This window comes from Equus asinus, chromosome 13 (genome assembly GCF_041296235.1).
Source record: "Equus asinus isolate D_3611 breed Donkey chromosome 13, EquAss-T2T_v2, whole genome shotgun sequence".
Classification (NCBI taxonomy): domain Eukaryota; kingdom Metazoa; phylum Chordata; class Mammalia; order Perissodactyla; family Equidae; genus Equus; species Equus asinus.
The window spans coordinates 44,779,914-44,794,302 of NC_091802.1; the positions used below are offsets into that span (position 1 = coordinate 44,779,914).

The following is a 14,389-nucleotide window of genomic DNA, read 5'->3' on the forward strand; positions in this document are numbered from 1 at the left end:
GGCTTAGAAGTTTCCTGATGTAATAGCTGTGAAGGGGCAGAAGTCGCCTCTGCTACGCCCCACCCCAGGCTGACAGTGCACAGTGTAGTGGGAAGAGCACTGGCTCTGCAGTCAGGCTGCCTGGGTTTGAATCACATTTCTAACTAACCCTCACAAGGTGCCTCGCCTCGTGCAATTTACTTAACCTTGGAAAGCCTCAGTTTCTCTGGCTACAAAATGAGAATCTTTAATACCACCTACAGCTCAAAGGGCATCAAAGGACTGAATGAAAGAACACATATAAGGCACTTAGCAAGGACACAATAAACATTATAGCTGCAGTATTTTATTATTGTTATCACCATTACTATTATAATTACTATCTAAAGTACACTTTAGTGGGCACAAAGCAGCTACAGGTATTTGTGTTCAAGGAGGCACACCTTGAGGAATTAAAATGCTAGAATGAAATTAATGTAATATGTGTCCATGCAAACAGTTTCTGGATGGAGCATGGTACTCTAAGAGCTGATATGGTGGGGGGGTGGTGCGGCAGTGGCACGGGTGTGTGCCAAGTAGCCTGCCGCTATGCAGGTACTACATGGAAGTTCTGCTGGATCTGAATGCTGGCTCTACACACCTAAAAAGCCTAAGCATTGCCTTCTCCCATCCCTTCCAGGCGCCCTAACAAACACTGTTCATCCTCAGTACTCCAGCTCCACTCACCAGCGGAGTAAAAACAAGGAAATCAAAAATGTTTCCAACGCCCACAGGCAATCCTCTAGACCTCCTCTCATGTTTCCTCTTGGACCAACAGGGTTAGAGCCATGGTACTGTTGAGTCCTGTGTGAAACTTAGCCCCACAGATCTTGAATAGTCACAGACCACCTTAAGAATTTGTTTCTGCATCAAACTTTCTAGGGATGGCTCAGCAAGATCATCTCTACTACGTAAAAACTAGGAAAACAACTTAACAGAAGGTCAAATACCACCACTTTGACTTAAAAATGACACACATCAGGATGAGCTGAGTCCCACAATTGCCGTGGGCCTCGCAGCCAACTCGCTACACTGTCTTCCAGAGCCACCTGAATGAAGTGTAACAGCAGAGGGGCTGCCCAGCCAACTCTATGCAGGTACTTACAGATGTGCTGGTTGTAACCTGTGGGCTAGAGCTGGCAGGTGCAGAGGTGTCTGATGAGGTGGAGAGCTGTCGCACCAAGGGACTGTGAGGTGGATGGTGGGTGGCCGCCAAATAGCCCGAACTGCTCATGTCTGTGTGATGCTTCAACACTGCAGAAGTCAACAGAAAAGAGAAATACATGGCAACCTCAGCCAGTTCTACTTCTAGTACAAGCTAGGAATGCCAGTAACACACAGTGAAGGCAAAAATGCTTTCTAAGCCTAGAGGATAAAAAGGTGAAGCAAACTGGATGACGGAAGGTAGGGGACTGGGCAGAGGTTGCTGCAGCAGTAAGTGACCTGAATTTAGAAGCAGTAGGGTCCCTCTATGCTGCCTTCCTAGAGAATAAAGGACAAAGCTAGGGGCAATTAAGAGAAGCCCAGGCTGCCCCAGAAAGCCCTGAGCAGGTGCAAATGCAGGTAGAGGTGCCGGGCCTGGCCCTACCTTCACTTCTCTCAGATGAATGGTCTCGCAATCTCATTTTGCTGTGGTTTGGGTCATGCACAGGTGGCGGTGGGTTGAGCAAGCGCTCTGCTTTTGGCGCTGTCACTCGCTCCACCATAGGCACGGCCCCCACATCGTCTAAGTGCTGCCTGTGGGTCCTGTCAGGCCGGGTTTGGTGATGGGACAGCTCTGAAGAGGGGAACAGAAAAAGAGCTGTGAAATATCTTCTCTCAATCTTTTCTTATTTGAGTTCCGAGCTCTTGAGTTCTCTCTAGGCCAATGATAGACACCCAGGGCAGCAGGACAGTCCTCTGGGACAGAAGCTTCTAGCAAATAGCACAATGGCCAGGAGAAGCACAGGGAGCCCACAGGGCCCTCAACCAGTGAAATGTGACACTAGGCTATAGAAGATAGCCTGCCCACAGATGGACCCAATGCCATGCCACTGTTGGCTATTCGCTGAGCATTTTGGGTCTTGCCCCAAGGTCCACGGTGTCTCAAATACCTTTCAATGTCCATCTGAGATCATCCAAGACACAGAGAAGTAGTGGACTGTGAGCTGAATTTATATCAGTTAATTGCCTCTCCCAACCCCAACATACTATCATAGCAAACCAGGAACTTGAGAATATTAAAGGAATAAAAAAATAACTGGAGGACTCCCTAGTCCCCTGAAACTTACTGGCTGTTGTTAGGAAGGAATTGACCAACTTGTGCCTGTCTTTACGAGTTGGATCTGGCAGACTGCCTGGCATGGGTGTTCTGTGCTTAAGTGAAAACTTTTTGGGAGGTTTGATTTTGTCAAAAGGCTTGTTCTGCCACTGAGATTTCAGCATGCTCTGGAAGTGCAGGCTTGTGGGAACATCTGCAAGAAACACACAACACTGCAGGTTAGTCCAGACACCTGGCCTCTGGCCTCCTCTCATGAAACGAGGCGGTGTTCACCAGCAACTCTGGCTCTCCAGCGGGCAAGACCTACATCACACCCTTTTTTCATTCGCCCAGTGGCACAATGACCCAGCAGGGCAAGCACTGTCCTGTGGAAGATCTGTTTATCTGACCTTCACTGAAGGTCATTCTTCCATTCACAAGCAAGTCACTTTTTTTTTTTTAAATGAAGACTGGCCCTGAGCTAACATGTGTGTCCATCTTCCTCTACTTTTTTTTATATGTGGGATGCCTGCCAGAACATGGCTTCATAAGCAGTGCGTAGGTCCATATTCAGGATCCAAACCAGCAAACCCCAGGCTGCCAAAGCAGAGCACACAAACGTAACTGCTGCGCCACCAGGCTGGCCCCAAGAAAGTCATTTTTACCTTATATTTTTCAAGTTAAAAAAAAAACAAAAAAAAACACCAAACCTAAAATACCTTTTGTTAGATTGACGGAGTTTTCTTTGTTCATGTATTCCACTAAGCTGTTAACTTTATTGGTTTGAAAGATTGATAAACATCCTGTTTCTCTTCTTCCAGAGATTTTAAAACATTTAAACCTACGTCTATTTGAACATAGTTAAGCAGAATATACTCATTCAACAAATATTTACCATCTACTATGTATCGGGCACTGTACTGAGTATTACATCTTTCTCCCAAATAAGAACTAACATTCTTCCCCCTCCTTCCTCCACAGTCACACCACCTCCCACCTTGAGATCATCTAGGTTTCTTAGCTGATTAATATTCAATATCACAAATTAATCTTTTAGACTTAAGTATAATTTTTACTTTTTCTGTTTCACTATTTCTTGTATCTTTTAATTTTCTTAGATTCATTTTTTATTTTCCTAAGAATGTGTCCTTGAGTAATTTATTTAGAAAAAGTATTTCTGAATTAAAACTATTTTCCTCTCAGACCTTAACAGCTATTACTCCACTGTATTCTAACTCCACTGTTACACATGGAATCTGATTCTTATTCAAATGCAGGTGGTATGTTTTCTTCTTTTAAGTTTTGGAAAAAAAAGCTTGTCGTGGTATTACACTGACTCTATAGGTCAATTTGGGGAGAACCGCCATCAATACGGAGTCTTTCAATCCATGAACACGGTATACCTCTCCAATTATTTAGGTTTTTTCATTTTCTCTCAGTAGTGCTTGGGAGTTTTCTTTGTACAGGCCTTATACATATTTTTTAACGTTTATTCTTAAGTATTTCATGTTCTTTGATGCTATTATGATAGCACTTTAAAAACTTTCTATTTATAATTGTTCATTGCTAGTATTTAGAAATACAATAAATTTCCTTAAAAAATTTCTATTTATAATTGTTCATTGCTAGTATTTAGAAATACAATAATTTTTTTTTTAAGTTTTTTTCTTTTTTGAGGAAGATCAGCCCTGAGCTAACATCTGCTGCCAATCCTTCTGTTTTTGCTGAGGAAGACTGGCCCTGAGCTAACATCCGTGCCCATCTTCCTCTACTTTCTATGTGGGACGCCTACCACAGCATGGCTTGATGAGCGATGCTATGTCCGCACCCGGGATCCGAACTGGCGAACCCCAGGCCACTGAAGCAGAACATGTGCACTTAACCACTGTGCCACCGGGCTGGCCCACAGCTTTTTATATTGACTTTGTATTCTGTGATCTTGCTAAATTCATTACTAATAGTCTGTTGTTCTTGCTGTTGCGGATTCTTCAGGATTTTCTACATACACAAGGAGAGACTGTTTTGCTTCTTTCCATTCTGTATGCCTTTTACTTCTATTTCTTTTTCTTGCCCTATTATTCTGGCTAGAACTTCTAGTAGTGATCTGAAGCTTAGACTTTCCTTTTTATAGTCTCAATATTCTCAAATTTCACCAACCTGGATACAGGTGTGGGTCTTTTTTCAGAGTTCTGAAAAGCTTTCCAGGGTCCTTTCAATTTGAAGACCAGCACATTTCTCTTAGCTCCCAGTTCCTCCTGGGAATCATTAACCACCTGGGACATACTCAAAAGTTCCAGCTCCAGAGTCCATACCCACTGCCGCAGCACAGAATGAAACACCACTTCTTGCTGGAAGCAGGCACTGGTGGGGTAGGAGTACGAGAGAGGAAACTCCAGCTTAGCTATTCCAAAATGAGCCCAAATTTATCATCCAGACAAAAGTCTAGGTCCCATCCCCACTTCTCTGTGTCCTTTTCAATTGTGGGTGAAGAACCTACCCGTAACAGCTCCTACTCCACAGGACTTTATTCCTGCATGTGCCGTGGGCTACTTTTTTCTTAAAAAAATCACTCCAAACTCTGGTAACCAGAGGCATGCCTCCTTTTTCACAACTATTAGAGATTTATTCTATTTAATACATTTTCTAAACATTTATGGAGCTTTGATTCCCAGGGAGGGTAGAGGATATGCTCAATTAGAGCTAGCAGTAGGGGACAGAAGAGAGGAGAATAAATGAACATTCACTGAACCCATTATGTGGAAGGCATTACGTGTGTCTACCACCATGCATATATCACTTATTCTTCATAATAATTCCATCATAATAATTCCATTTTAAAGATAAAAAAACAAGTTCAGAGAGGTGAATTAACTGTCCAAGGTTACAGAGTTAAGTAACAACCAACATTCAAACTCAGGTTTGTACAAGCCTGAAGCCCATATTCTTAGCCCCTACACCATGAAATTTTTTGGCCCAGAGAATGGAAAGGTTTAATTCTGAGATCAAATCTGCTATTTCTCAAAACATTCCCAAAGAACTGGAGAATACGGGATATTTTTCAAGGGAGTTCTGCACTGTCAAAAAATTTAGCCACTACTTCCTATAGTATAAGACCATGGAGTTCAGGACACTTCAAACAAGTTTGAAGATGAGGTCTTTCAGGACTGGAATGAACATATGTCTGAGTGAATAAAATAATTCCATTCTCAGGGAAGATTTTCCCCAATGGGCAAGCAGGCTCAGCACCCGACATTATTTTCCAGTTCTGAGAATGGACTACTGACCCCTTGAAGCAGTGAGACAAATTAGGAAAACTATTAAAGTTTTAATGACAGTAAGTATTTACTACACATTCAAGTACTGAGATACAGTCTGTGACGGCAATGCTGTCTTCTGAAAATTTTTTCCATAATCATTCTTTCTTTTCCACACTTAAAAGCAAATTCACCTATTCCAACTCTTAAAATAAATGTCTGCTCTCGGTGACCTCAAAGTTGGGGAGATCACGGCCAGGCCAAGGACCTCATTGTGCTCCCAGCTCTTCAACCCCTTTCATCAGCCCCCTCAATAAAATGGTTTGCTCTTTCCCCTCAAAAAAGTCCATGACGTTTAAAAAGCAACAACAACAAAAAAGGGGGGGCCAGCCCCGTGGTGCAGCGGTTAAGTTCCCATGTTACACTTCTCAGCAGCCTGGGGTTCGCCGGTTCAGATCCCAGGTGGGGACACGGCACCGCCTGGCAAAAGCCAGGCTGTGGTAGGCGTCCCACGTATAAAGTAGAGGAAGATGGGCATGGATGTTAGCTCTGGGCCAGTCCTCCTCAGCAAAAAGAGGAGGATTGGCAGTAGTTAGCTCAGGGCTAATCATCCTCAAAAAAAAAGATTCCCCATTAATCAACAATCAAGAATTGAGTTTACAGGTATTAATGGTAAAAATGGTAATTCCGAGTGGTTGGGGAAAGGGGTGTGTAGAAAATAAAGCATCGTCTAGAGGCATTCTGAAAACTGAGCTGAGCTGGAACGTATAAAGAAGGCTCAAGAAAGGGGAGAACACTTCTTTTACATCCCACGATACCCCTTTGTCAGAAAAGTTATTCCCACCACTTGGCAACAGCTATGGAATGGGACTACGAAAAGTATGGCTATTTCATTTTTTCCTTTTTATTTCCCCCAGTCACTGCTCTCCCAAACCTGAAAATTATGCTAGGGAAAAAAGGAGATAGGGATATCAGAGACCTGGTTATAATGGAAATAGCAATGGAGTGGAAATAAGTAGGCCCGAATTTGGGTCCTGGCTCCATCACTGAGTAGGAGGAGAGAGCAAGAACAAAGCACTTAGCTGGGCTTTAATTCTTCATCTGCAAAATGAAGTAGCAGGATGAGGGCTGAGAACATCCCAGCATACCTGCTCTCGCCCTCCTCTCCTCTGTCTGCTGCAGACATAAGCTAACCTTTCCTGTCATACCTCAAGACCTCGGATTCTTCTCTGAAAATTAATTAAATCCTGACAGCCACTATCAATCATTTCGACTAAGCACAAGAGAGGACATCTATTTGTTATTGCTAAACTAGAAGGCCGCTGAGTCTTTCAACTCTAACACGTTAAATCAATGACTCTTCAACTGAAATTCTACTCCTAATATCCTCCCTTCATTTAAATGCTCTGAAGTAGAATTTAGAACAATTGCAGACCACCACCTTGTGCCCTGGAGTTGAGGTATTACCCAGAATCAAGAACAACTTCCCCTATAAACCCAGTGAATAAGCAGTAAGGGATAGTAACAAATTTTGTTCAAGAATCTCAGGCTGCTACACTTTGCTAGAAGTTTGCTATGTTTTTTTTTTTTAAAGATTTTATTTTTTTTCCTTTTTCTTCCAGAGTCCCCCAGTACATAGTTGTGTATTTTCAGTCGTGGGTCCTTCCAGTTGTGGCATGTGGGACGCCACCTCAGCATGGCTTGATGAGCAGTGCCACGTCCGTGCCCAGGACCCGAACCGGCGAAACCCTGGGCCTCAGAAGCAGAGTGCATGAAGTTAACCACTCGGCCATGGGGCCAGCCCCGAAGTTTGCTGTGTTTTAATTGCTTTCATTTAAGAGTGAACAGGAACTCAGTTAAATCTCCCAGTGACCAAAAACGATCTCTTCGGAATTGCTGGTCTGAGTTCATGCTCTAATTGAGTATGTAATAACACCTGGGATCCATGCAGAGTTAAAACTCTGAAACAGACTGGATATAGAGGACCTGAAAGTAAGCAAAGAAAGTGATACGAAATGGAAGAGAACACAATAGGGAGCCTTTCAGCTAGACGACTTCACACATTCCATACCTGCACAGGCAACGGGGCTAAAGTGCTATTGTCAGAGAAGAGGATGCAGACCCTCGATCAGGTCAATAATAGGAAAAAGAAGTGATTTAACTGACATTATCTCATTACTATTTCCTCAAACAAAATGAAAAAAACCTTGACTTCAGGCCCATGAGGGTCTGACATTTCATGATCCGCTTGACTGTTTTGCTCATTACTTTCCACCATTTTCTCAAGCACACTTTCTTGGGGTATTGTGTAACGCTCATTTCTTCCTCCTGCTGGTAAGTTGTGGTAACCTCACAAACACAGTTAATTGTCTTGGCAAGCTCTCTCAAAACAACATAGATCTTCATGGCCAGCAGGTGGTGCTCTCAAGCCCAAACCTAAGTTAACATTCTTTTCCCTAAATTATAAATCCTCTACATTTTCAGCTAAGGATTAACTGGTTTGATTAAGTGAGGTGAAAAGGAAACAAGACCCTCCTTCTGGAGTACTAAAGGGTTATTATCACACCCTAGTGCCTCCATCTTCCAGCCCAGCAGACAGTTCCTCAAATTCTATCATTTCCAGCCACACTGAAGGGGAGTGGCTGAGATGTGGTCAAGATTGGAGGAAGAACTCTAGGATTAAGAGGTGCAGTTGGTTCTCATCCTAACAACTTACACAAACTGGTTAGAAACATGAGTAAAACTCTACTTGAAAATGAAAAGTTTGGGGCCGGCCCAGTGGTGCAATGGTTAAGTGTGCACATTCTGTTTCAGCAGCCTGGGGTTCGCCGGTTCGGATCCCGGATGCAGACATGGCACTGCTTGTCCAGCCATGCTGTGGTAGGCGTCCCACATAGAAAGTAGAGGAAGATGGGCACGGATGTTAGCTCAGGGCCAGTCTTCCTCAGCAAAAAGAGGAGGATTGGCAGCAGATGTTAGCTCAGAGCTAATCTTCCTCAAAAATAAAAGAAAGAAAAGGAAAAGTTGGAAATCCTGCCATCTTTAAATATCTTCTAGAGAAAAGGTGCAAAAGGGTGGTCCAAAGGTCAGGTCTGGTATACATGTTTGACCCACACAGTATTATGTTGGCTGCTCTTCTTCACTGTTACTTACTATTCTACACAATGATATCTGGGGAATCTCAATACTTTAGGAGGTGCTATAAACATAGAATAATGATGCCCTATGGAAATGGGCATCTTTGTGGCTCTGGGAATCTTCCAGTTTACAAATAGACTGCCTCCTGAATGTGGCAATTGTTTGGATCAAAGCATAATTATCCCAACAGAAACAATATTAGATAAAGTAACTAGGTCCCCAGGTCAACCCACAGTAAGTTTAACTTATCTTTAGGCAAATATGTTCATACCTCCTACTCGAGATAGTAAAATACATATATATGCTCTCTGTTATAGTCTCATAAGGAGAACTTATTGATCAATTCTCTTGTCCAGACCCCAGTGTCATGATTAGGAGCTATATGTGTGTGTGGTAAGACAGAGAGAGAAACAGTATTTAGAGGCAGGCAGGAAAATGAAGATGATAAAGACTATAGAAATGGGTGCTCCATACACCCCGCCGCTACCTATAATCGCTTGGCATGGGATGGAGGAAGGAAATGGAAGGGCAGTAGTCAGATCTTTGGATATAATGAAGTCAGAAGAACAGAAGGTGTTAATAGGGAATGGGTATCTCCTAGTAGAGATGATGAATGACAGAACAGAAGACGTGAGGCAGGTGGTTTGGGCGTATTTGATTGGGGGCTGGGGGAGACAATCCACAAATGTACATTGTAATACTGTTGACAAAAGAATGATCACCGTGTTTATCAGCTGATATTCAGTGAATATGGAAAAGCCCTTATCAGAATAAGAATACAACTACACGCTTCAGGCTTCTTTATTCAAATACGATACCATGCAATTCAACACTGCAATCCTGACATAGTAACCCTAGAAATGTTTCCAAGTCTTCCTCGAGGTTCCGTCTGCAGTCAGAATCTGGAAATGGGTAGGAAGCTGACTTCGCTTAATAACCTGGCTGAGAAGGAACATGGAATAGAGTGAAATGAAGCACAGGCATCAGATGATCTGGGTTTGAGTTCTAGAGCCATCTAAACTCACTAGCCATGTAGTCTGAGATAAACCACAACCTGCTTCTTGATCTGTAAAACTGAAGTAATACCTTACAAGACTAATGAGGGAAGTAAATGAGACAAGTATAAGAAAAGTACTTTGTAAACCTAATATCAAGTTAAATGAGCTATTATTCAAATGGCAAGAGAAAGTAAAAGCCAGTGACTCTGGAATCTGAAGCACGGAAGAAAATGTTTTAGTTTTCCCACTCATTATGTTCTAAAGTTTATTTACTGCTCCACCACTCCAGCCCTAAACTTCTGCCCCTGATTAGCTTGCTATTCATATACTCCAAGTTCTCTAAATTTTTCTCCTCCTACCAGAAGTCACGTACAGCAGGAATATTACACCATGCTCTTCCTTATATAGTCAGGGGGAGTTTTGATAACAAGGCATGGAGCAGTTACAGGTCTTAGTGGCCAAGAAAGGATTCAATCATTTGAAGAACAGGGGATTCTCTAGGATAGCTAACAGCAAGGACTGTTTTTATAAATAAAGTTTTATTGGAACACAGTCACGCCCATTTGTTTACATATAGTGGAAGGCTACTTCTGTGCTACAGTGGCAGAGTTGAGTAGTTTTCACATAGAATAAACAGACAGTATGGCCTGAAAACCCAAATTATTTAGCATCTGTCCCTTTAAGAAAAAGTTTATATATCCCTCATGCTAAACACTTGTTTTTTCTCTTATACTCCCAAGTAAATCTTACATCCCCCGTAATTCTCATTACTCAGACTCCTATTTCAATTATCCTCCTTTCAAAAACTTGTACAGACTATCTGTAAGGTGTTATGATGACAGAGTAGGAAGAAAAACATGGTTCCTTATCCCCAGGGAGCTTAAAATTTAAGCAATGGAAAATAAGTCCATAAATAGCCATAATATAAGCCATAACATAGAGATAAAATACCACAGCAATTTGAGAGGAAATGCTTACATTCTGTAGGTTGGGGCCAGATCATGAGATTATCTGAAAATCAATGAAACCAATCCAGATTACGAAAGTACTGGCTTCCTGTCGTCTCTATCTAGAGCAGTATATTTTTGCTCATATACATCCCACCATTTGAAATGTGATGTTTAAAAAAATCATGGACAGTTGTAAAGGTATTTTTTCAGAATACTACATATGCTTTAAAAATATGTAAATCAACACCTTGGCATGTAAATATATTTAGGTTAATTAACTGAAGGAAAAATCTTTCTTTTAAACCTACTTAAGTCAATCAGTCTTTAGTCAGAGTAAAGCCTAACTTCAGTTATTAATTCTCAATATTTATTCTAAGATGACAGACATACAAGGCACAGAATTTTTCCATAAGCTATATTCTAAACAAAATAAGGTTCCTACATCTTCATTAATTTTTTTATTCAAAACTCTTTTTTACTTAACTCCCATGGGATTCTTCTTCAGAAGCCATGAACTCCCTTGGAAATGGTCCCTTGGGTGTCTCTATTGCCCAAGGTTTTGTTTTGTTTTTGAGGAAGATTAGCGCTGAGCTAACTACTGCCAATCCTCCTCTTTTTGCTGAGGAGGACTGGCCCTGAGCTAACGTCCGTGCCCATCTTCCTCCACTTTATACGTGGGATGCCTACCACAGCATGGCTTTTGCCAAGAGTGGTGCCATGTCCGCACCCGGGATCCGAACTGGCAAACCCCAGGCTGCTGAGAAGCAGAAAGTGCGAACTTAACCACTGCGCCACCAGGCTGGCCCTGCCCAAGGTTTTTATACTCTGGGTCAAGACCCACAATGAGACTCAATATGGTTAAGAGGAATGACTGTCTTTGGTGAAATTAGAGAAGAGCAATTCTGAAAAGGGAGGCGGAAAAGGAAAACTGGGAGACACAGAGGCTTATCACGTAGATTAACTTTAGAAAAATAGCACAAGTTAACATTGAGGATCCAGGTTTATGTACACCCTGGAAAGCTGTCACATACCCACAGTAATACGTACATCCCCAATATAACGACATTCGCCCAGAATAGTGCTGCCTATCCTATTTTACATCATGACCCATGCAGACAATACATTTTAAAAAATATCCTGGGCTACAATGGCCTAGGTTGTTTGTGGCTGGAGGCAACTATCCCCATGCCCCGCCCAGTCACTTGAAGAGTTAGGGTGAAATCTCTCTCTTAGCAAGCTGCACTCTTTTAGGGCACATTCTGGTCTGGTGGATCTGTTAAACCCTATTCACAAAATTTTAAGAGAAGACTTTGTTGATAGACAGTGATACCTTGATTAATACCTGCGTTGTATCAGGATCCTGGCAGCCTTACTTTCACTTTGAACCCTTTAAATCTCATTCACTAGACTTTATAATATTCTGTGCCCTTTCTTACCATCTGGAAATGCTAGAACCGGGTGAACACATGAGTCCAACTGGGAAAGGCGTTCCAACAGAGGGGCTTCATAGTGGATTTCTGGAGGCATGGTACTGGCGGTGCCTGAGCCACACAGTGCACAGGAGGGGTTCACGTCGCAGCCAGAGCGCACTGTGCTGTTCCGGTGAACCTGTGAAAGGCAGACAAAACTGACAGTTCAGTATGTGATAAAAACCCAGCTCCCCACTCATTATCCCAAAGATTCAAAAGGCCCTTCTAGATACCTACATGACACCGCTAACAGAACATTTGATTTTTTGTTTGTTAGAAGATTTTCATTTCTCCAACACCCTAATCTTCAAAGGGATTAAGCGTGCTTCTTTTTCAATAATGAAATGCAAGTTCTTCAAGTCCTAAGTGCTAACCCAGGTATCTAACTTGTGATAGTTTAAAGCTACTGAAACTGCTTTCTGAAAACACTTTATAAAACCTGCATGTTTCCACCACCTTGACGGTTTTCAACCGTCTGCGAAGGTGAACAGCTGGCTCCTGAGTCCCAGGTGGGACATGACTTGCTCTCTTCAGCAACTTCATCCACCAAAGAGCCTTAATAATGAACCATACCTCTCCTATTTCCACACCTCCTCCTAAAAACATTTTTGGGTGGTCTCTCAAACAAAATGGCATGTTTCCCTGGACCACACAGAACTCATTAACTATTCTTTAATCTAGCTTAAAATCCAATGCTATAAAACTCATGCAGAAGTAATGAAAATAAATTCGGTATGGTGAGTGTTAGATTAATTCAAAGGGGATAGAAATTATTTCCACTAAACTTCCTTTGTATACATGTGAGCAGGATAAGAAATAACCTCTCCAGCTATGTCCACAGTGAAATATAATCTTAGTCTTCAAAAGATGTAAAAAAGAGAATTTTTACAATTTTATGCTTTGAGGAGAAAACTTCAGGTCATGCTGAATGCAGGATCCCTAGGTTCTAGTGTTAGTATGAACAAGTCTGGCACGTGCCAAAGCATGACCCATAAAAAGCACTTGGGCAGCATGCAGTTCTAGAAGAAAGGACTTGCCTGTGGAATGGGGCTATGAGATGGGATGCTAGGAACAAGGGTAGTATCGTAATAAAGACAAAATGGTAGCATCAAAACTCTGCTAGCAAAAACTGTAACAACAGCTAGCGCTGCATTTCTTTTCAGAACAGACATCTCTTGAAAGCTCTTTGCCTTTACGAGCACGTATAAGAAAGATAAATATGAAAACAACGTGGTCTTATCAACATTCCCCAATTGCCTCTGTCTCGCAACCACATAAATGGGTGGCATGTAAAGAAGGTCCTGTGAAGCTTAGACTGAGCACGCTGCACTGAAGGGAAATTCTATCAACTAGACACAACGCTTCTGTGTAAACAGTATTAACTGGTACTGTTCGGGGAAAAGAATATCCCTTGCACCCTAATTAATCAGGGCTGGTTTTCTGGAGGAGATAACATTTTGAGGTAAAGAGAGAGGGGCACAAGTTGGCAGAGACAAAAACCAAAAAGGTATCAAAAATCAAAATAAGAAATCTTAAAAGGGAAGTATGTTTTTTCCTCATAAACTGACCCATGGTATCAACTAGCTCTCCATATGGGATAATGAACGACACTCCATTTTATGGCTAGAGTATATCCCTTAAGTCAACAGTCAATAGACTGGGTGTAGAGTAAAAAGAATATGGCAAGAAGAAGAAAATAAAACTAAGAAAAGGGATTAAGACAAAAGCTGAAATTACCAAAAGAGGAAATACATGCTGGAAACAGAAAATTTAAAAGCTGTTCTTTCCAAGTTTTTCTTTCTTTCTTCCCATACCCACCTCAAGGGCAGGATGGACAGGAACAGACCAATTAATCAGATAAACTATAAGACTGGCCTAATAAAGAGAAAAAGGAAAAAATGCAAACAGTACATATAAATATATATACACACGCACATATAAACGGAACATCCTATTGCAGCCGTTTGTAAGCATAAAGCTAAGTTCTCTATAAGCTAGCTCTATAAGCTAACCTGAAGAAATAGCCAAGATATACTGCCAAGCTAAAATAAAAAGTCTTAGCATAGTAATATTATCCAAATAAAACACTTATAATATGCAGAGAGGAGGAGGATAGAGGAATGTGCAAGAAACCACTGCTGTGGCTATCACAAGGAGGAGGGGGGTGGGGGGGAGATTAAGGAAGGCTTTCATTTTCTGCATTACGCATTTCTATAATGTTTAAATGTTAAATATTTTTGTATTCCATCTAATGAGGGAATACAATATGCACACCTAAAAAAAGGTAGGGCCTCAGACTAGAATAAAAACATTAAAGAACAGA

At 41.7% G+C, this 14,389-nt stretch overlaps 1 protein-coding gene across 3 annotated transcripts in view; it reads right to left on the reverse strand.

Moving 5' to 3' along the window:
* The window catches only part of KANSL1 (KAT8 regulatory NSL complex subunit 1), a 173,592-nt gene that overhangs the window by 6,947 nt on the left and 152,256 nt on the right, over positions 1-14,389 (reverse strand). For 2 of the 3 annotated variants that reach the window (XM_044745090.2, XM_014849430.3), the window contains 4 exons: positions 12,034-12,205; positions 2,289-2,471; positions 1,607-1,795; positions 1,124-1,272 (listed from right to left, as the gene is read on the reverse strand). In XM_044745090.2, the coding sequence (XP_044601025.2) occupies positions 1,124-1,272; positions 1,607-1,795; positions 2,289-2,471; positions 12,034-12,205 (693 nt within the window). The remainder of the gene's footprint in view (positions 1-1,123; positions 1,273-1,606; positions 1,796-2,288; positions 2,472-12,033; positions 12,206-14,389) is intronic. The other variant, XM_014849432.3, reaches the window with a different exon arrangement.